This window comes from Juglans regia, chromosome 14, assembly GCF_001411555.2.
Source record: "Juglans regia cultivar Chandler chromosome 14, Walnut 2.0, whole genome shotgun sequence".
In the NCBI taxonomy this organism is placed as follows: Eukaryota; Viridiplantae; Streptophyta; class Magnoliopsida; order Fagales; family Juglandaceae; genus Juglans; species Juglans regia.
In genome coordinates this window covers 20,032,215-20,053,234 of record NC_049914.1, presented here as the reverse complement: position 1 = coordinate 20,053,234, position 21,020 = coordinate 20,032,215, and the positions used below count along the sequence as shown (strand labels likewise).

The window sequence follows — 21,020 nt, the reverse complement described above, 5'->3', positions numbered from 1 at the left end:
TGATGTCAATGTAGTACGTGCGGAGGAATTAAACAATGCTTTTCCATAGAATGAGGTTGTAAACGTTGACAAAGATATTTAGAGGCAACTGAAGATCAAAAACTCCTTCCAAAAAACTAAAGACTTTGTTTTATCAGATAAGATGAGATGGATTTAAATTAAAGTTAAAAGTATTATTAAAATATATTTTTTATTTTAGAATTTAAAAAAATTCAATTTTTTATTTTATTTTATATAAAAATTTTAAAAAATTATAATAATTAGATAAGATGAGTTAAGAGTTGTGAAAATAGTCGTGACCTAAAAAGAGATGCTTTGTAAGTTAAGGTTTTGTTTGGTTACACAGTTCAGATAAGATGAAATGAGATGTTTTATTGAAAAAAGAATAAAATATTGTTAGAATATAATTTTTTTAATATTATTTTTATTTTAAAACTTGAAAAAATTGAATTCATTATTTTATATTGTGGAGTTTGAAAAAATTGTAATGATAAAATGAAATAAGATGATTTTGTATATTCAAACTAGTCTAAATCGAGAAATCACGAGGGAACCAAAAAAATAAAAAAGAAAAGAAGAAAAGAACAAGAACGTGTACCTTGCCTGCTGCGTTGGTCAACAGGCTTGCACAAGCCTTGCAAGAAAGGATAGCCTGCTTTGGGCCACAAAAGAAAAATGAGATGCATTCCAATCAAGCATTCAAAATTGCAGAAACCAAATCCTACAAAGCTCCACAATTGGACCATTCCTACGCACTTTTTTAATAAGGGAACCATTCCTACGCACGTTTAGTCATATTATCTGTATGTAAATAATTTGAAGCTGTTTCAGGTTACTGCGGGCGCCTACTGAGGTCCAGTTCTAAGCGCGTGGTCTAAATCAGCAATTAAATCATTCACATCCTCGATCCCCACTGATATTCTGACCAGATCTTCTGTCAACCCTCTGGCCTCACGTACTGCAGCAGGAATGCTTGCGTGAGACATGAAGCAGGGCATGCTTATGAGGGACTTCACACTCCCTACCAATGTAAAACACAAACACTTACAAAACAAAACCATCTTCTAATAAACTGCACAGACATTAGTTTATGGGTAAAAAGTAAACCAAACAATGATTTCCACCCAAAAGTGTTCCTCTACAATATATTTTCTTGATGAGTTTACAACCAGATATCTTACAAAGTTATGAAGCAGTAATTGGATTTGGGATCATAGTCAGAGAGTTTATTCATACATACAGTGAAGAAACATGTTTTGCATGAGATATATCACAACCTATCAACATTATGTGTAACATTCATTCTGGTTGAGTGAGCCTTAGAGAGTGTTGAATGAGATTCTACATTGCCTTGAAATGAGCTCTTATGATTCCATCGAGCTCCACTTGCAACATTAACTAATACTCTGTCCATACGTGACTTGAGCTTTCATTGCATTGTTATAAATAGTATCAGAACCATTATAGCAAGTGTGGACTGAGCCGTGCTACACCTATAACAGAATGGCTTGACAAGGACGTCGGAGATTTAAAGGGGGAGTGTAATATCTCAGATTGACTGTGTATAGGGGGCTGGTGAATGGGACCCATATCGCTTGGGAGAGAAGTTCTTATGATTTATAATGATATCAAGGAGCTCCAATTATAATATTGACTGATACATTTGGAGCATGGGCTCAGATGTTGCTTGGTCTTTTTTAGACTGTTACATTATGTATCACTTGTTAACCCAGCTCAAGCTACTTCCAAGCCACAAATGATAAGAGCTATATTATACTATTTTCTATACATAAAGATTAATTAAAGAGCTCAAGGTGTGAAACTCAAGTATACTGGGGGAGTGTATAGGAGGAACACCTAGTTTAAGGGAAGAGGAATAAGAATCCAGAACGGCCATGGACTACTATAATGCAAAACGGAATCAGATTGCTATTTTAATTCAGTTCTAACCCTATGATTTAACTTCCAAATTAAAAGTTCAGGTAAATCCCACCTCCCACCCCCCCGGTGAAATACCTTCCCATTTGCAACCATCCTATGAATTTTAAATTTCAGCGATCAATCACCTCATTTGAAGAATTTGTTTCAATGTCCTCCATTAAAATCAAATGTTAATTTGAATTGAAAATTTCTAATTTCCCCATGAATTTCATCTGCAATTTTTGTTAACCATCTGATACCTTGGAGAAACCAATCACTTAAGATTTAAAATTTTCCTTTTTCATCATCTGTTATCTTTTTTATTTTTCCTTCTTTTAATGATCTTTAGTCAGGAAAGATGATTACCAAAACTGACAGTTATGCTGAAGTACTTGGTAGTCTCAACAATATGCTTTGAGAGTGCCAGTGAGCCCGTTAAAAAGCTAAGCACAGACCCTGCACCCTTTGCCTGCAATAGGTTAACATATAAATGTTTGCCAGAGTTATATTGTGTATGACAGCATCAATCTATAATTCCATCTGATGACAGTACCTGGGAATTATGTAAATCGTATCCAGGATGATTAGTAAGAGCAGCGTAGTAAACTTTCTTCACTCGATGATGGGATGAAAGAAATTCAGCAATCTTCTGTGCATTCTCCTGCCAAAGATGTGAAAACATCTCTTTAGAGTAAGAAAACACAGAGCAGAAGAAGATGAAAGGCAGCACTAAAAGAAACCATTTGCTCTTCAAGAACGATTAGCATAAAATTTAGCATTCGGAATTAATATTGCATTTTATAAATTCTATATTTTTTGCCACATATTCCCTCGGTCCCATAATGTTTGTCCATATTTGCAACTTTTGTTGCCTCATACTGTTTGTTCAGGTCTAAAAATTATAGCATAAAACTCTTTAAAAATTTTCCATTTCACATTACAAATCACCAACATGAACACAAATGAAATCTTGAAATGCAAATAGAAACCATTCCCCCATACATCCTTATTCTTTTAACAATTAATTTGGAAAATTGTATCGAGAATTTGAGATGATCAAGTATTCATCGAATTTTTTTTCTTAAGCGGGTAAATTTGGAAAATTCGACAAACAACATGGGACAGAGGTAATATATGACAAAATTAACTAATTCTAGGATCTATTCCAATGTGGCAACAAACAAATCAATAAGAAAAACAATTTACTCAAGGAATACTGAGTCCCTATTTGGGTCATATCCTGATTTTAAGTCAATAAAGATTATGTCCAAACCCCAATTAACACAAGAAAAATGAAACAAAATGTCAATATCATTGGATGTCTATTGAAAGAAAAATATGAAGGTAATTAAAGAAGGTTTGAAGAAGCACCTGTTGCTTCTCAACTCGTAAAGCCATTGTCTTAATTCCTCGTAAGCAGATCCAACAGTCAAATGGAGCTAGCCCAGAGCCTTCTGCATTTTGTAGGAAATACAAGTCTTTTGCCAAGCTGGAAAATATGAGAACAGTGGGTGAAATTATAGAATGAGATGCAATAAGAAATAGATTCATAACAAGAAAAATATGACAAATGTGGAAAAATCAGAAGATCCAACTGATTTATCAGGTTGAAAACAAGGTCACCGGTACTAGAGCATAGAGCATGTGTGACAACCGGAGCCAGAGCATGTGAGTGGCGAATTACAATTTAAACCTAGAGTACATCAAAACTCCAGAATGCACCAGTGCTAACATATGCAAAAAATAAATGTACAGTTCTTAATAATTTAAGAAGCAGGTACGTATAATGTACTACTAATAATTCTAAGTTTTTAATACTGTAATAAGCTATTTGGGGATGGAATATACCACTGACTCCCACTAAATTGTCAAACTTGCAAATTAAGAAGACAAATCACCCTCAATTCTCATATCGCATACAGTTTGCCCCTTGCGGTTTGGATTGCTAATCCTCAGTTAAAAAATTACACACGCGCACATGTGTGCACCTGTAACACAAGCTTAAATAGGACCACAGACAGTCACATACAAATTACGTAATCATATATAGGACTACAGACAGGAATCTAGAACTCTCCCTTATGTATGAAATACCAACCAAACAATATACAAGCAAACAAGTGTGTCCGATGTTAGACAATACTATTCATAGAGAAGTCAAACAACCATATGGAACTTGCATCAAACCAACATCATGAAGAGCTTCTACAAATTTTGACCTATAAGATTATCCTCTTAAGGTTTTCAGTCCAGTAAATACACCAAAGCATGCTATTTTAGTCAGCAACAAGGTCAACACTTGTTTCCAAATGGGTTCATAGTTTTCAAATACTGAATGAGAGATGGAACTTTGAAAGTACCAAAACAAAAGTAATCTTATATATTCCATATGAAAGAACGGAGCAAGAGACACAACCTTTCCCCTCTCACAGCAAGCACGCCGGCCATGAGATCACTATGTCCAGCAATAAATTTTGTAGCTGAGTGCATAACGATGTCTAGGAAGAGAAGGACCGAGATTATAACAAAGAAATACTGGAATTGGCAAACACCAAATTTACATCTATAACATATTGCTAACCTGCTCCGAGTGTCAAGGGTTGTGACAATATTGGGGACATCATACTATTATCCACCAACAGAAGAGCATCATATTTATGAGTCATCTCTGCTATTTTCTGAAAAGGGATGAATATAGCAAAGACAAAAAGAAAGTCACTTATTTTGATTATAGCTTTATTTTTATTTTTTTATCGGTAAACAAGATTTTATTGATCAAGAGAATAGACAAAAGCCCAAGTATACGAAACATATACAAGAGCAATAGCTAGGCGTGCTTAGTTTAGAGATACAAGGAATTCATGCAATGATAAGCCATGAAAATCAATTACAATCTACCAATGGAGTAAAGTATTGAAAAATAGACTTCTAAGCTCTTCTGTTTACCGCGCTTGTTCTTCAAAACCTCTTTGGTTCCTCTCCCTCCAAATACACCACCATAAACATATTGGAACCATTTTTCAAATAGATGCGATCTGAGAGTTACCCTAAATGGCTTTCCAAGAAGCTAGAAGAGAAGGTCCACTACCCGTCTCGGCATCACCCAAGCTAATCCCACCCAACAAAAACTTCATTCCAAAATGTCCTGCCAATCTCACAATGAAGTAGTAGATTGTCAACCAACTCTCCACTCTTTTTACACATACAACACCAATCCAGACTATGATTCGATGTTTCCTTAGATTGTCTAGAGTGAGGATCCTCCCCATGGAAGCCATCCATACAAAAAACTTTGCCTCTAGGGGCGCCTTGATTTTGTAATAGGTTTCAATGGCTTGAACAGCCATTATTTTCTTGTATCGCTGGACCTCATGCTTAGGTGTTGCTTTTGTATATGTCTCATGTACTTGGACAATGCCTATCTATATCATCAATAAAATCCTTGTTTACTGATAAAAAATAATTTTATGAACAGAAAGAATAATAGAGAATAATGGACCAACAGTAATCGTTATTTTGTTAGATGATAAACAAGCTATGTTTATTATCCAACAAAATAAAATGACACAGAGATGCATCCAGTGTCCACCATCAGCAACATTCCTTACCTTTCAAACCTTGATTCTGAATTCTTAGATTCTAGCCTGAAAATGTGGAAATATAATGACAGAACTATAAAACAGAATTGCACGACATGGAATAACTAATTCAGAGATACATTTTATGTTTCATCACCTCAAAATTTAGTCTGAATGTCTTTTTAAATATCCTTTTTTTTTTATGTCGGGGAACCTCTCCAAGGCAGGGCCCTTCGGAACCACCCTTACAGAGTAAACCCTAGTCCTGTACACCACACTCAAAAGTTTCCCTACACGGAACTGGTTAAATCGCTAGTTGTTCACTAGGGAATGTGGCCCCAAAGGATTGTTTGCACCCATGAGGTGTTGAACCTTGGACCTTGAAGGGAGTGATACCCCAAGAACAAGGTCTTCACTTGGGCCAACCCCTTGGGATTTACTTTTTAAATATCCCAAAATGATTAATCATGTCCTGCATGAATACTTCAGTTTACATCTTAAAATTTGAATTTTTGGGGTGAACTTACAACAAACATAATGCTTATATTTTGTTTTGTTTTTATTGGCACCGGGTGTCCAGGAACAACATCCCGACTAATCCTAGGGGTGCACAGGCCCTCGGCAAGGTGTTTTCCACAAATGCACCTCGGGAAAATCCCCCAGTCCGATGCCCCCAGAGATTGTTTGCACCCTAGGGGATTTAAACCTTAAACCTGGGAGGAGTATACCCCCAAGCCCAAGGCCCTTACCACTTGAGCCAACCCCTAGGGGTTAAATCCACAAACATGGAATCCCTCAAGAGCCTGGAGAAACTCAAGCCAGGAAGAATGAATGCATCGTGCATCCTTAGTCTTATCATAACAGGTCAATAGCGGTAACTCTGTAGCAAAGAATCCATCCATAGATGATTTCCACCATATAGTCCCTCAATATCTTGACCACCCTCTCAAGCAGTATTACCCGGAAGGCAATTAGTTTTCACATAACTTAGTCATTTCATAATGGGTCAATAGCAGTAACTGTGTAGCAAAGACTTCATCCAAAGATTATTTCCACCAAATAGTACCTCAGTGTCTAGACCACCCTCTCAAGCAGTAGTACCCAGAAGGCCACTTAGTTTCACATAACACAAGCTATTATGCATCATATCTCAGCAGATGAACAGCCAGATAGTAAATTTTTCTCCATTTCTTATGAGCATGCCGCAGCAACAATGAACCAAATATAGTATTCGATAACCTAATTTCACAATTTTAGAACAAGACGTCATACTCTAATATCAGATATTTGTTGCCGAGGGTTGGTTGGACTCTCCAGCCAGACAAGCTTTGTTCGCCGTCCGATGGCAGATGCAACCTCATCCAAATCACTTGTATTTACTCGCCTGTATATTGCAAGCAGTTCAGAGTTAAATATTACATGTAGTTGAGTCAATGTGAACAAAGGAGAAAGAGAAAGAAATACTAACTTCACTACTATTCCATTTTTTGGAATTACTTTTGACAGCAACCGATCAGAACCACCATACAGGTCATCTCCAGCAACAATTTCCTCACCTAAAATGACACTGTTAGCAATTTATAAAATGATAAATTTCAAATAGTTTAAACAATTGCACTCAGCAGCCAACAGAGGAGTGGCTATTTTTCTTTTTTCATCAAACCAGTGCATATGGGACTTTCATAAACAATATCTGCACGGTGTATGGCAACTATAACTCTAAAGGACACCAGTCCAACTAGTATGATAGCATTGAATAATCCTTTGAGAGTCCAATGCATGCATAAGGAATGTTGCTCATAATAACAGGGAGTGCTGCTTATATTAACTTCACGAAACATAATAAATTAATGATGTTGAGAAGCACCAGTTCCAACAAGATGAGAAACAGCAGCCAAAGCAGCCATTCCACTAGTGAAGCAAAATGCTCGATCTGCTTTATCAAGCTTTGCGAGGAGGCTAAGAATACAGCACATAAAGTTCATCAGGGAGAGAGACAGAGAAAAGAACAGTAGTTATTTTAAAGATTGACAAAGCTGATTCAACTATATTTGTACACCAAGCAAAAGTTTCACCTTTCTAAAGCGTCCCGTGTAGGATTTCCACTCCTGGTATAATCATAGGGGCCATTTTCGGTTGCTGATGGCTGCATAACAGAGTATTGAAGACACAATTCAAGTAACAAATATATTGAGTATGTTAGGCAATTAAGACACCACAAAACATTGATAAATGCATAGGGGTGATGCTCACTTAGCACGCTATGAGATAATGGAAGTTATTGATGAGTGTTAACTTTTTTTTTTATTGATAAACAAAATTTTATTGAGCATAAAATAGACAAAGGCCTGAGTATACGAGACATATACAAGAGCGTTGCCTATGCATGCTAGTTTAGAGATACAAGGAAGTTATGAAAAGAGAATACTGTTATAATACAACACCACTCATTGTTGAGTTCATCTGAAGAGAATACTGTAATGTTTACTGATTTAAACTTCTTCATCTCTAGTTAACAAAGGGGGGATGAGATCTTTAAAAAAAAAATTATCAAATGTTAAAGGGGGAGTACATTTAGCACATGTAGCGCTACTTCTTTTTTTTTTTTTTTTTGGATAAAGGGGGTAGGGGGTTCGAATGTGGTTCTCCCATTTGGAGACCAGTCCTTATGCCATCAGGTCTAGAGAGGGGATGAGATCTTTAAAATTTGGGAAAGGTCTGACAATAGTTGCATTAAGAATCAACAAAATTCTTAAGAACTATCAATGCGAACTTTGACAACATTATGGGTCTTGGATAGAGAGAAGTAGTAGGCTAGCAGCAAAAGGAGAGCTTAAAGGTATTGGCAATGGAGTGATGGGTAAAGTGACAAAGATTGAAAAGCGGAACAATTAAAAGTAACTTTTGAGAACATCGTGCACATCAACCTCTCCTCCCCCTCTTTAAAAATTGAAGCTTATTGAAAGACCAAATTAAATGACAAGGGAAAAGATTACCTCCTTCAAGATGAACTAAACTACAACTTCAAGGGCACACATTAGATACCAATAAAAAAAGTGCACAAGTAGAATTACTGAGGAGACAGCCCAAATTGGACAGGTCCATGGTCATCATGACCTTCCTCTATCTACTTCATGACATCGCCACTTATCCCTTTCCCTGAGTGAAACAGATTAAGTTCCTAGCTTTTGCTTCCTTCATGCGCTAACGGCAAAAAAATTACTCAAGAGGTTGAATACTTTCATTGTCCAAAATAATTCACAAGTCATATTTACCCAAGTTAATGCATAACAACTAAAGGATCCAGTCCAATAGTTTTTATTTTATAATAAAAAAAAATGACTTAAGTTGCACAATGTTTTTTCTATGAGAAGACTTAAGTTGCATAATTAGAGTCATATAATGCATGAAACTTCTTGATGAATAAAACTCATGCCCCTATCTCCTAAATACTATAAACAAACAAGTTCACGAAAGTTAGAGTGAATTTCTCCAGGTCACCTGCTTAAAAGTAGCAGTTTGGTAAATTGGTGTACTGATCGCTTCATAAGGATCAAACTTATTCTCAAAATTCAGCACCATGGTTGAAATACTTGGCTCCACCTGCGTTTCTGCAACAAAACAAAATAACTACAAATAAGGTGAAAACCATATACTTTGATTGAATCAACATTCCGTATATTTAGACAGCATCTATATGAAAATACCATTTAGGCACTCTGCTACACCATCAATCAAAGCCGATGTGCTAACATCCATTTCTCTGTCTATTGAACAAGTCAATTTGAACGACCTCCTAAACAACTGGCTTCCTTTCAAAGTTGGTCTATTGAGCGAAAAGTTCTTCAACAAGTTCCCTGAGATTAAGCTCTGAGAAAACACCAACCAGAATTTGAATCAAATCACCTAAAACCTTCAGTTGGATGATCCAGTTTTAAAAAAATAAATTAAACAGAAAATACTAATAAATTGCATTCTTCCCATGTTTCTAGTTTTTAACGAAAAGAAATCCGACTTTCAAATGATTTCGTATTCACACTTCTTCCACTTTCAAAATGAAAACAATAAAACCTGAGTTCAGCCAATATTTTGCTCCACATTTTCTCCTCAACCAAATAGAACGTTAACCCGGAGTATTTATTGATAAGATCGAGTAGGACTTAACCCTAAAATCCGACGCTTATCAAGGAAAGCGGATGGATCTATAAAATTAAAGAAGTTAAAATTGCCAGTCATGTGTTGCATAAGTTCCCAAAACATAAAAAATGAAGCTCAATCTTTATATAAAATGGACAGATCGCTTCAATTAAGTAAGAATGCTACAATGTACTGTCGTTTGTCAAAAATATTGATTTCTCTGCTTTCCCAATCTCATTGACCAACTGGAAAATAAGGGTAAACGATCGGAATCATAAGGCGCAAACGCTGTTGATCCCCCAACAAAACCAAATAAAATAAGAAAGCGGGGTGAGCAGAATAATATAGAACAAGTGTAAAGAGAAATGTTAGGAATCGTACGTGGTCGTTTAGATCAGTGGTGGCGGACGAAAAGAAAGGCCGTAGAGAAATAGAAGACGTCAAAGCCATGGTTGAAGTGGAAGGAAGGAGTGTTTTGGGGCCTGGTGATATTGGTGGAGGGAGAGTGAGGGGGAGCGAATGCATGTGTCGGGATAGAACTTGTACCTAGACGCCATTTTAAGTTTCGTACATTGGGCTTGGAATCTTGGATCGAGATTTCTTTTTTTTTTTTTTTTTTTTGAAACATAAGTCATTTCCATTCATCTATTCAAGAGGAAAACAAGAGGGAAGAATCCCCATAGTTACAATATCATCATAGATGGAAAGAGCTTCTTTTGCTAATAAGTGAGCCATTGCATTGTCATTTCTCCTAACATGAGAAACCTCCCATTTGGCAAAATTTTGAAGGATCAGTTTTGCCTCACTAACATACATACTTACACTATTACACCCTTCTATATCACTTCTCAGTGCATTGCCATTGGATCGAGATTTCTTATTATATTTTCTTTGAAAGATTATATTTATCGTCTCAATACATCATATACTATATGTTTTATTTTTTTTTATTTTTTTTCAAAATATGTGATATATGGAATCATAAATAATGAGTAGAAAAATTCAATTAATTTAAAAAAAATAAAATCAAAAAAAACAAATATAATATATAATATGTAGAGATAATAAATAGTAAATCTCTATTTTTTTTTTCTTTTTTTTTGCTCCAATGCTTTATTGGTGAACACTTAGCAGCAGTTTAAGGTTAGTTAAGATAAATATATTTGCAGTGGTGAAGTCACTGAAGTGTCTTTAAGGCCTCATTTGTTTTCATAACTTTTTTCAACTCATATCATCTCATATCATTTAATTATTATAATTTTTTTAAATTTTCACACAAAATAAAATAAACAATTCAACTTTTTCAGATCTCAAAACAAAAATAATATTAAAAAAATATATTCTAATAATATTTTATTCAACTTTTAATTTTAATCTCAACTCATCTCATCTCATCTGTGAAAACAAATGAGATTTCTTAAGTGTTGTATAATGTTTAAAAAAAAGGAAAAAAAAAGTAAGTAAATATAAATTTATATAAAAAAATTAATTTTTTTAATAATAGATCTTATTCTTTTTAAAAGATTATATCTAATATTACTACGAGATTAATTGCAACCTAATGGATTTTGTTTGAGTTTAGAGAGAAGTAATTCTTGGGTATTTTTAAAATTTCATCTGATGACATATATAATTAAAAATTATTGAGTATTTATGTTGTATATTTTGTCAAATTAATTAAGAATATTCTTGTTGATGTCGTGTTTTGCGGACCTGAGCAACTTCACACCCTCGGTATATGAGCGATCACTTGCACAGTAACTACTGAGGGGGATCTCAGGATCTGTTGATCCTCCGATGCTTAAATCAGTATGGCGAAGAAGAAGATGATAAACAGTAATGAAGATGAGAGTGTAAGGTGATAGTGATAGATTGACTGATTACCTTATCTGTTGATCGTAGTGTCCTTTTTATAGATACCAACCAGGTCCTCACCATGGTGGGGTACTGCATAGCAAGGAATAATACACTTGTGCTGTTGATTCACCGAGCTGCTCCTGTGCCATCTCCTTGTCAAGTCGTGAAGGGCTCAGGCTTGCTGCTCATTGCTCGGGCCTTGGGTCGCATTGAATGCAGCACGCCTTCTGCTCTGGGCCGCATTGAATGCGGCATGCCTTCTGCCTTGGGCCGCATTAAATGCGACATGCTTTCTGCCCTGTGCAGCATTAAATGCGGTAGGCTTTCTGTCCCGCATCCCTTCCATCTGGTGATGTATGCCATGTCCCTTCCTTCTCAAGCCTTGCCTTCGTCTTCTATCCCTCCGGCCTGGCTCGACCCGGGTCTCTCTTCTATTGTTTGTTTGACTCAGTTCATGTGATATGGCTGGGTCTTGCCTCTGGCCCAATCCGACCCAGACTACATATCAGGGTTGTGATCTGGGCCCATCATTTGGCCTAGTATAAGGGATTTTCTCCATTCACAGTACCCCACGAATTTTCAGCACACTCATGGACTGGAAATTCTAAGAGATTTTTTCCTTTAAACTCTGGTCTGGAAACGTAGAAGACAAATGGGCACTCGCCTGTTCACTGTTGTTGCGAACCGATCTCTCCGTAATCATTAATGTGTGCCTCATTAATTAAAGCTGCTTTCTGACATGCCAACGTTGCCCGGGATTGATTCCTTCTGTGTACACTTGCGGTAGGTAAACATCACGTCGTTCTCCTGCAGCCGAGGCGTCTTCAAATCCTATGTCATCTTTTTGGATACGCAACTGTTTCGTCCCTATTTTTTTTTTCTACCTCGTTCCTTCTTCCTATTCTTTCCTTTCATCTTCGTCTCGCTCTTTTCCTTTGTCTCTTTGAACTCTTAAAATTTTTCCTGATTCTTCCGTCAACTTTACCATGACTAAACGAAGCACGAACAAGGCCCATTTCAATTATTACGCTGGGAAGGGGTGGACGTCAACTATGACTAGTAACGAACTTCAATTATTCTACAGAGAATTCCCTATTCCTACTGAGACTGCTTTGGAACTCCCTCAACCTCATGCTACAATAGTTGACAAGCAGGGTCTGTTGACAAAGGTGGCTCTTTATCCCCCACATATTTTCCATTGGCCTGCGTCTGCCATTCTGCCATCTGGTGCGCGACATCCTGGACTTCCTACAACTTGCTCCAACGCAGCTTAACCCTAATGCTTGGCGCTTGGTCCTGGCCAGTTATGTAGCCTTTCGGATCATTCTGAGTGGCTCAGAGGATTACCCCGACCTAACTACCAGGGAGTTTCTGAGTGTTTACCAAATCAATCGGCTTGATGGGAACTGTCGTAGTTTCCAATCCTATTCTACCGAAAAATGCTTCGCTATTTTGGAGATGTGTTATTCTTCGATAAAGGAATGGCACCAGCGATTCTTTTTTGTTAGGGGCTCTGGATGAGAATGCCCTGAGGGGGAGCACGAATATAACGAGTTTGCAGTTCGATCCGTTTGAGGTAAAGTTCCGACCACCAAATCTCTTACTATTATGCTGTCAGAGATAGACGAATTCCAAATTGCCTCTGTCATATCCTGGGTTATGGCTCATCCCGACCTAGCTGAAACTGATGCGCTACTGAATGACGATTGCATTCGTCGCTATCTTGTTCTCCAGCACCGAGCTCATGTGTTAGGTCGGGACTTCTTATCGAGTTCACCCTCCGGCCATGCAAGGGAGAATGCCGCGATAAAAGAGCTCATTTTCCTCAAGAGAGAAGCGTCGTGTAGCTTCTCCTCCCAAAGGTAACCGCGCCAAGTAGTCCCATACAGAGGAAGGGACTTTCGTTCCCACCTAGTCGGTTCCTACCAGAGAGATCTCGGCCACTTCACCACCCCACCACTAAGCCAAATGCTCCTCTTAAAAAGAAGAAAAAGGGCTCTTAGTAAGTCGTCCCAGAGGGCAGTTCTGACAAAGCCACTCTAGGGAATGGCTCTCACCAAGCTGCTCCTAGGAGTAGTTCTCGCCGACCTCCTTCAGTGGGCAATACCCAACAAACTGCAGAGGGTTCCCACAGAGTCGTTCCTATAAACAACCCCTTGAAGGTAATTCTTCGAGACTTCTAAATTCCTTCCCTTTGTTAAATTCACTTAAATAGAGGATGATGGCATTGAGCCCCTTTTTTTTGTAGGCCCCGCGAGGGGAGAAGGAGCATAAGTGGCTATTGCCTTTCTTTTTACTTCGGCCTTTGAGAACCAGGTGCCTCGGGGTCCCGGGCAGGCGACGGATGTTTTTCCTTCCTTCGAGGAGACTCTCCTTGAGGAGGAAGTCCCCTTGCGCAGGCGAATAGCTCGCTTCGAAGAAATGCTTGCCAAGGTTGAGGCATCCTTTGGGGAGTGTTTCACCAACTCCTCTATTCCACCCCTGGAACTTTCTGGTCCAGCTTCCTCTGGTGGCCCTTTGATTCCCCTTCCAATGGTCTCCACCTCTCCTCCCGTTCTGCCTTTGGAGATAGAAGTTACTCCCACCAGGGGCAAAGGATTAACTTCTTCTGAGATTGCGGAGTCGTGCTCCGCGAAGGTTGTCGAACGGCTCTGGTCCATGGAGCCATGCTCCGAGGGGGCTACAGAACCTGTTCCTCCTGAAGTCCCAGTGTTTTCTCCAATGTTGGAACAGGTGGTCGAGCCAGTTCCCCCACTGATCCAGGAGTTACCTCTTCGACTGGCGTTGCTCAAGTATCTGTTCTTCCTTCTCTGATTTTCTTCCTTTATTCATTATTCATTGTTTTACCTTATGTCGAGCCACTTATTTGTCTCAAGAAAGCCACGCCCCTCAAGCTGAGTCTTCTCCTCTGCAAGAAGATATTGTAGTAGTGGACACGGAGGATGATTCTTCCCATGTTTCTACCTTCCATGCATGTCGAAGCCCTTCTGTCATTGGTGTGTGTCGAGCCAGCTACCTCTTCCGGGCCAGGGGATTCGCAAGGTCCCAGGCTAGGTTATAAGAATGCATGGGCAAAATCTTTTGAAGCATATGCCCAGAAGTTCAGGCCTCTTTTCGCCAATGTGAGTACCTTTCCTATATTGCCGTTTCGATCTTTCATACTTTGCTAATGAATTTTGTTACTGTTGGTTTCACAAGCCGCTAACCAGCTAGCTAATCTGGTTTCCCGAGAGCAAGAGACCCTTGAAGAAGACTTAAGAACTTAGAGGGCGTTGAACAAACTACTGAACTTTCGAGGGGAGAAGTTGATGGGTGACCTTCGCGCTCTAGAGGTGGAGAATGAGTCCTTGAGAGGGGACAACGCGCTCTGGAATCAGAAGATCCGTGACCAGCGGAAAGAAGCCAAGAAGACAGGAAAGTTGCTAAAGGCAGTGGCCATGGAGCTCGAGATTAAGGATAAGGAACTCCAACAGAAGAATGTGGAGATAGACATATTCCGAACTAAGATGTCCTTAATAGTCGAAGCTTTTGAGTCTGCAAAGAGAGACCTTGAGGATCTTCGAGCCCAGTCTGGTTTGAGGCTGGAGCGCGAGCTGGAGTTTGCTCTAGAAGCGTTGAGGCAAACTGAAGACACCGCTAAAGAATTGACGAATGAGAAGAAACGTGCGGCCGAGCTGGAGCGCAAGCTAGAATTCAATTAGGAAGCATTGAGGCAAACTGAGGAGACAATCGAAACGCTAGCGAGTGAAAAGAAGCGCGCTACCCAGATTCGATGTCGCATGTTTCATAAGTACCTGGGGATAATAGCCAAACAAGGAGATGTGATGAAGGCTGCCCATGCCTCAGTTTCTCGCATGAAGTCTTCTTTAGGGGCAGCTCGGGACCATGCATACCAGCTAGAGTCCCAACTCAGAAAGGCTCCCACCCTTCGCAACAAAGCCTGGATCAATGGGTATAATGAGGGTCTTGAGCGTCTTCAGGAAATGCTTCTTCAGAACCCCGAGACTGATCTCCGTACTCTGAATCTTCGAGAGATCTCACTAAACATGAATGCCTACGAGAAAATTCTAACGTGGGGGCTAAAGGACATGCCCTTAGCCTTCCGCGATGCTCCCCCTTAGTTCCCAGTTTCTCCTCATGTCGCTTACATGTATTTGTCCCTTTTGTTTTGTAATTTTGACGATAGCAATGAAATGGTGCCTTTTAATTATATATATATATATATCTTGTTCGCTTCTGTACTGCTTACTGTATTTCCCGGCCTTTCTTCTTTGTTGATCTGTTTAACTCCATTCATTGTTGAAGGAGATTCAATGCTAATACAGTAGCAAGTGAGACCCTTTCGTATAGATGGGTACCAAGCAGGTACCCTGGTAAGGGTAATTGTTGAGTGGTGGTCCTTTGCACCGATCTAAATCCTTATCGAGTCTTCATATTTGTATGGAAGCATGCCAACAGTTTGTGTGCAACCTTTGCTGTTTTTAAGCCTGCATTGGATTTTTGACATAATTTTGATAACTTCATACAAAATAACATACCTTTGGCTTTGTCTGGGCTCGGCTGAATCGAAGATTATGATTTTTCCTCCTTTTTTGCTCGTTGTATCCTGTAGTATTTTACTTGATGAGCCTATGTAAAGGCATTTACAGCACATCAATCTTCGTTGGGTAGCGAGCAGGTGCCTGTGTAGGGGTGCTTGCCGGGTGGCAATTCTTTGCACCAATCTTGACTCTTGTTAAGTCTTTACATTTGTGTGGACGTGCGCTGATAATTCGTGTTCCATTTTCTCTGTTCTCGGACCTGCTTTTGGCTTTTGAAGTAATTTTGATAAATTTCTACAAAATAATATACCTCTGATTTGTCTGGGCTTGGTTGATTCGAAGCTTTTGACCTTTCTTCCTTTTTTACCTGTTTGTATTCTGTAGTCCTTTTACTGTTGAACCCATGCTCAGGTGTTTCACAGCATAAAAACCTCTTTGTTCAAAGTGTTTTATCGCACGACACCGCTTTTACGCACATGGGCATCTAAATCTACTGTTGATTTCATGTTTATCCTGAAACTACTTTTATTGACGTCTCTTCCTTCCCTGTTTGATCTTAATGTTGTTCCACTTCTATCGGCGTCGTCTTGTCTGCTGTTAACTTCTCCATGTGTTGTGCGCAACATGTGGTTGAGGCTTTGCATTTAACCTTCTTATTAATTGCTATATGAACTCCGTGTAATGTGCTGGTTGAGATTTCTCGTATTCTCGAATCTCCTCATTAACTGCTCCACAAACTCCGTGTAATGCACCGGTTGGGATTTCCCGTATTCTCAAATCTCCTCATTAACTGTCCCATGAAATCCGTGCAATACGTCGGTTGGGATTTCCCATATCCTCGAATTTCAAGGGCCTACGCTTTCCCATGAGACACACCTGGACAACCCAGGAGGCCTTAGGGACATATGGTTGCCTAGGGAGGTCCCAGGAGTTATGGTACCCCGGGGACGTCTGGCCATGGCGGTACTGCCGAGCTCTCCATCATGTCTGGTGGAAGTGGAATTCTACTAGACGACTTCTTTAATGGGAATATTGCACTGCTGATCATCTTGTTCTTATCCGAACAAGATTTTTCCTTTCATTTTTGTAGCTTTTGCCGATGTAATATTCTTCTTGTACCTCTGTTTATAACCCTATTCGGAAAATAAAAGGACTTGTTGTTTTTGTATATTTGTTTGCACGACTTTTCGCTTTTATTCCGCTCTTGTTGTCGCAAAATCCTTCTTGTCGCTCTGTTTGTAACCCTGTTCAGGAAATAAGAGGACTCGTTGTTTTTGTAAATCTATTCGTACGACTTTTTATTTTTATTCCACTTTTATTCAATTGAGCTTTTTCAATCCGAGCGCTGCAAGGTCCACCGATGTGAAGTTCTTCCGAGCCGCCATTTTTCCATTCTTCCGACCAAACTTGTATCCCGCGAAGGCCTGGTTTATACATAAAATAATTTTTTGTACCTGTTCATTTGTTTCTACATCCTTGCACGAACCTCGCAAGTCATTTGGACTGCGTTGAGAATAACTGTTAGCAAGTCAGAGCTCGTGGCTTGGTTCCTGTACTTTACACTTCGTGGATTGACACTTATAGGTTGGCAAAGCCCAAGGGCCCTGCTCCATTACCAACGTAGTTCACATATTGCACAAAGCTCGACAAGTCATTTAGACTGCATTGAGAATAACTGTTAGTAGGTCAAGGCTCGTGGCTCGGTTCTTGTGCTTTATACTTCGTGGATTGACACTTATTTGTTGGCAGAGCCCGAGGGCCCTGCTCCCTCACCAACGCATCTCACATATTGCACGAAGATCGGCAAGTCATTTAGACTGCATTGAGAATAGCTGTTAGTAGGTTAGAGTAAGTGGCTCGGTTCCTATGCTTTATACTTCGTGGATTAGCACTTATAGGTTGGCAGAGCCTGAGGGCTCTGCACCCTCACCAACGCATTTCACATATTGCACGGAGCTCGGCAAGTCATTTAGACTGCGTTGAAAATAGTTGTTAGCAGGTCAGATCTCGTTGCTCGGTTCTTGTACTTTTATACTTCGTGGATTGTCACTTATAGGTTGGCAGAGCCCGAGGGCCCTGCTCCCTCACCAACGCATTTCACATATTGCACGAAACTCAACAAATCATTTAGATTGCGTTGAGAATAGTTGTTAACAAGTCAGAGCTCGTGGCTCGGTTTCTATGCTTTATACTTCGTGGATTGACACTTATAGGTTGGTAGAGCCCGAGGGCCCTGCTCCCTTACCAATGTATTTCACATATTGCACAAAACTCGGCAAGTCATTTAAATTGCATTGAGAACAGCTGTTTGCATGTCAAAGCTTGTGGCTCAGTTCCTATGCTTTATACTACATGGATTGGCACTTATAAGTTGGTAGAGCCTAAGGGCTATACTCCCTCACCAACGCATTTCACATATTGCACGAAACTCGGCAAGCCATTTAGGCTGCGTTGGGAATAGCTGTTAGTAGGTTAGAGCTCGTGGCTCGGTTCCTGTGCTTTATACTTTGTGGATTGGTACTTATAGGTTGGCAGAGCCCAAGGGCCCTGCTCCCTCACCAACGCATTTCACATATTGCACGAAGTTCAGCAAGTCATTTAAATTGCGTTGAGAATAGCTGTTAGCAGGTCAGAACTCGTAGCTCAATTCATGTGCTTTATACTTCGTGGATTGACACTTATAGGTTGGCAGAGCCTAAGGGCCCTGCTCCCTCACCAACGCATTTCACATATTGCACGAAGCTTAGTAAGTCATTTCGACTGCGTTGAGAATAGTTGTTAGCAGGTCAGAGCTCGTGGCTCGGTTCCTGTGTTTTATACTTTGTGGATTGACACTTATTGGTTAGTAGAGCCCAAGGGCCCTACTCCTTCACCAACGCATTTCACATATTGCACGAAGCTCGGCAAGTCATTTAGACTACGTGGAGAATAGCTGTTAGCTGGTCAGAACTCGTGGCTCGGTTCCTATGTTTTATACTTTATGGATTGACACTTATAGGGTGGCAGAGCCCGAGGGCCCTGCTCCTTCACCAACACATTTTACATATTGCACAAAACTCGGCAAGTCATTTAGACTACGATAAATAATAGCTTTTAGCAGGTCAGAGCTCCTGACTTGGTTCATGTGCTTTATACTTCGTGGATTAGCACTTATAGGTTGGCAGAGCTTGAGGGCCGGCCATGTTCCCTCACCAACGCATTTCACATATTGCACGAAACTCGCAAAAGTTATTTAGACTGCGTTGAGAATAGCTGTTAGTAGGTCAGAGCTCATTGTTTGGTTCCTGTGCTTTATACTTCGTGGATTGATACTTATCGGTTGGCAGAGCCAGATGGCCCTTGTTCCAACGTCTTGCCCACTTGAAAGTCTTTTGAATTTGAATGGGTTTGGACTTGCTCTTTTATAGACTCTGAAATTAAATATAAAAATCTGCTTAGGAGTATCCCAAAGTAAATAGAAACTCAATTCAAGAATACACATTAAAATCACATCCCCCAACTTGCTTATTACTAGTTCCTAGCAATTTCTATACTAAAGAGATGAAAGAGATGAGAATCACTAAAATAGGTCACCAATTCACATTTTCCAAATTCACATATCAAAAACAAACTAAGGAATTCAATAACCCATTAAGATCAATCCACTTATACCAATTCACAGAGTGTGTGTGTTCTCCAAGCTATAACCATCTTACCACTAACCTTGACACATGCAACATCAAGAACGTCTCAAGCAAAAGGTTCAACTCCATAACTCACGGGTATAATAGTGTTTCGTGTAAAGACTCTCTCTATGAAGTTGACAAGTGGTGTACACACAATCACATAGAGATTTAGGTAATTATGAACAAGCAACAAGCAAGCATTGATCTTATGATATGAACACTAACAAATGAGAATTCAACCATTCTTTCCACAGGCCTACTTGGGATCAAAACGGTCAAAACAAAAAGGTTGTAATGTGGCTTAGGTTAGGCTATATGACAAGTAAAGGAAAAAGATTCAAAAACTTCCAAATACATTCAAAGGAAATCTTATTAAATATATCAGTAGACCACACTTCTCACTTGATGTACTCTTCAACCTTTCAAATCATCAAATAATGCCTCTTTTTCTTTTCTTTTTTCATCATTTTCTTTTTATAATTTGGTGATCAATTACATGTCAGCCTGGTATTTTGCTATTTTCTACCCAATAGTGGTATTTTTGCCTTTGAAACTCACTCATTTGAACACCTTGTAACTCGTGTTCTTCTTTTTTTTTTCTCTTTTTTTATTATTCATTTCAAAAAGAAAAATTCCACATCTAGTACACACTTGGAAGTAACAAAGATAGAAAAAATTAGTGTATAAGCTATACTCCAATGTGGAGAGGCATGCATGTGAGCATATGAAAAGAAAATGTTACATGTGTTTATTGGCTCAAAGTTGGCTACTAGGGGTCTATAATGGAAATGGTTAACTTGAAAGGCTCAAACGTTGATCCTAAGTTGACCTTCGTCATATCCCAAGTATATCCACCTTCTTACCACAAACTATGTAATGATATTCTCAAAAGAAGTGTCCAATTCAACATATCAATGAACGCTAATCACAATTTATTGCATTTGTAGGCTTTCAATAATTTCCAAGACTCACATTAATACTTAAGCAAAAGAGTTCTCTAGCTACATGTGTCAAACCACCATCTTACCACAAAACTTGGATGAGTGCATTAAAGATTCTGTGAATGCCTCAGCAAAAAATGATTATGGTGGGTTTGATGAATTCACGAAGATGATTATGAATGAGAATGAGTACACATGTGAAAAGGATGACGTGTTATGCAAAATTAAAAAAAAAATTGACACATGAAAATATGCCATAGAGTTCCAACAAGGATTTTCAATACTGAATTTGCACAACCACCCCCAACTTAATTGAACCATTGTCCTCAATGTTTAAGAATCAAATTTGAATGAGGAATAACTAAAAAGAGTAGAATACAC

General features: G+C 39.1%; 1 protein-coding gene across 1 annotated transcript; it reads right to left on the bottom strand.

The window, feature by feature from the left end:
* Positions 1-656: 656 nt before the first annotated feature.
* LOC109017889 (cystathionine beta-lyase, chloroplastic-like) lies at positions 657-10,184 on the bottom strand. Its single transcript, XM_035685279.1, has 13 exons — positions 10,017-10,184; positions 9,206-9,368; positions 9,000-9,109; positions 7,574-7,644; positions 7,366-7,457; positions 6,967-7,054; positions 6,771-6,882; positions 4,502-4,598; positions 4,337-4,418; positions 3,292-3,409; positions 2,474-2,581; positions 2,287-2,389; positions 657-1,021 (listed from the first exon to the last, which is right to left on the bottom strand). Exons 1-13 carry the CDS (start codon positions 10,158-10,160, stop codon positions 846-848), a joined length of 1,464 nt encoding a protein of 487 aa, XP_035541172.1. The 5' UTR covers positions 10,161-10,184; the 3' UTR covers positions 657-845.
* Positions 10,185-21,020: the final 10,836 nt, after the last annotated feature.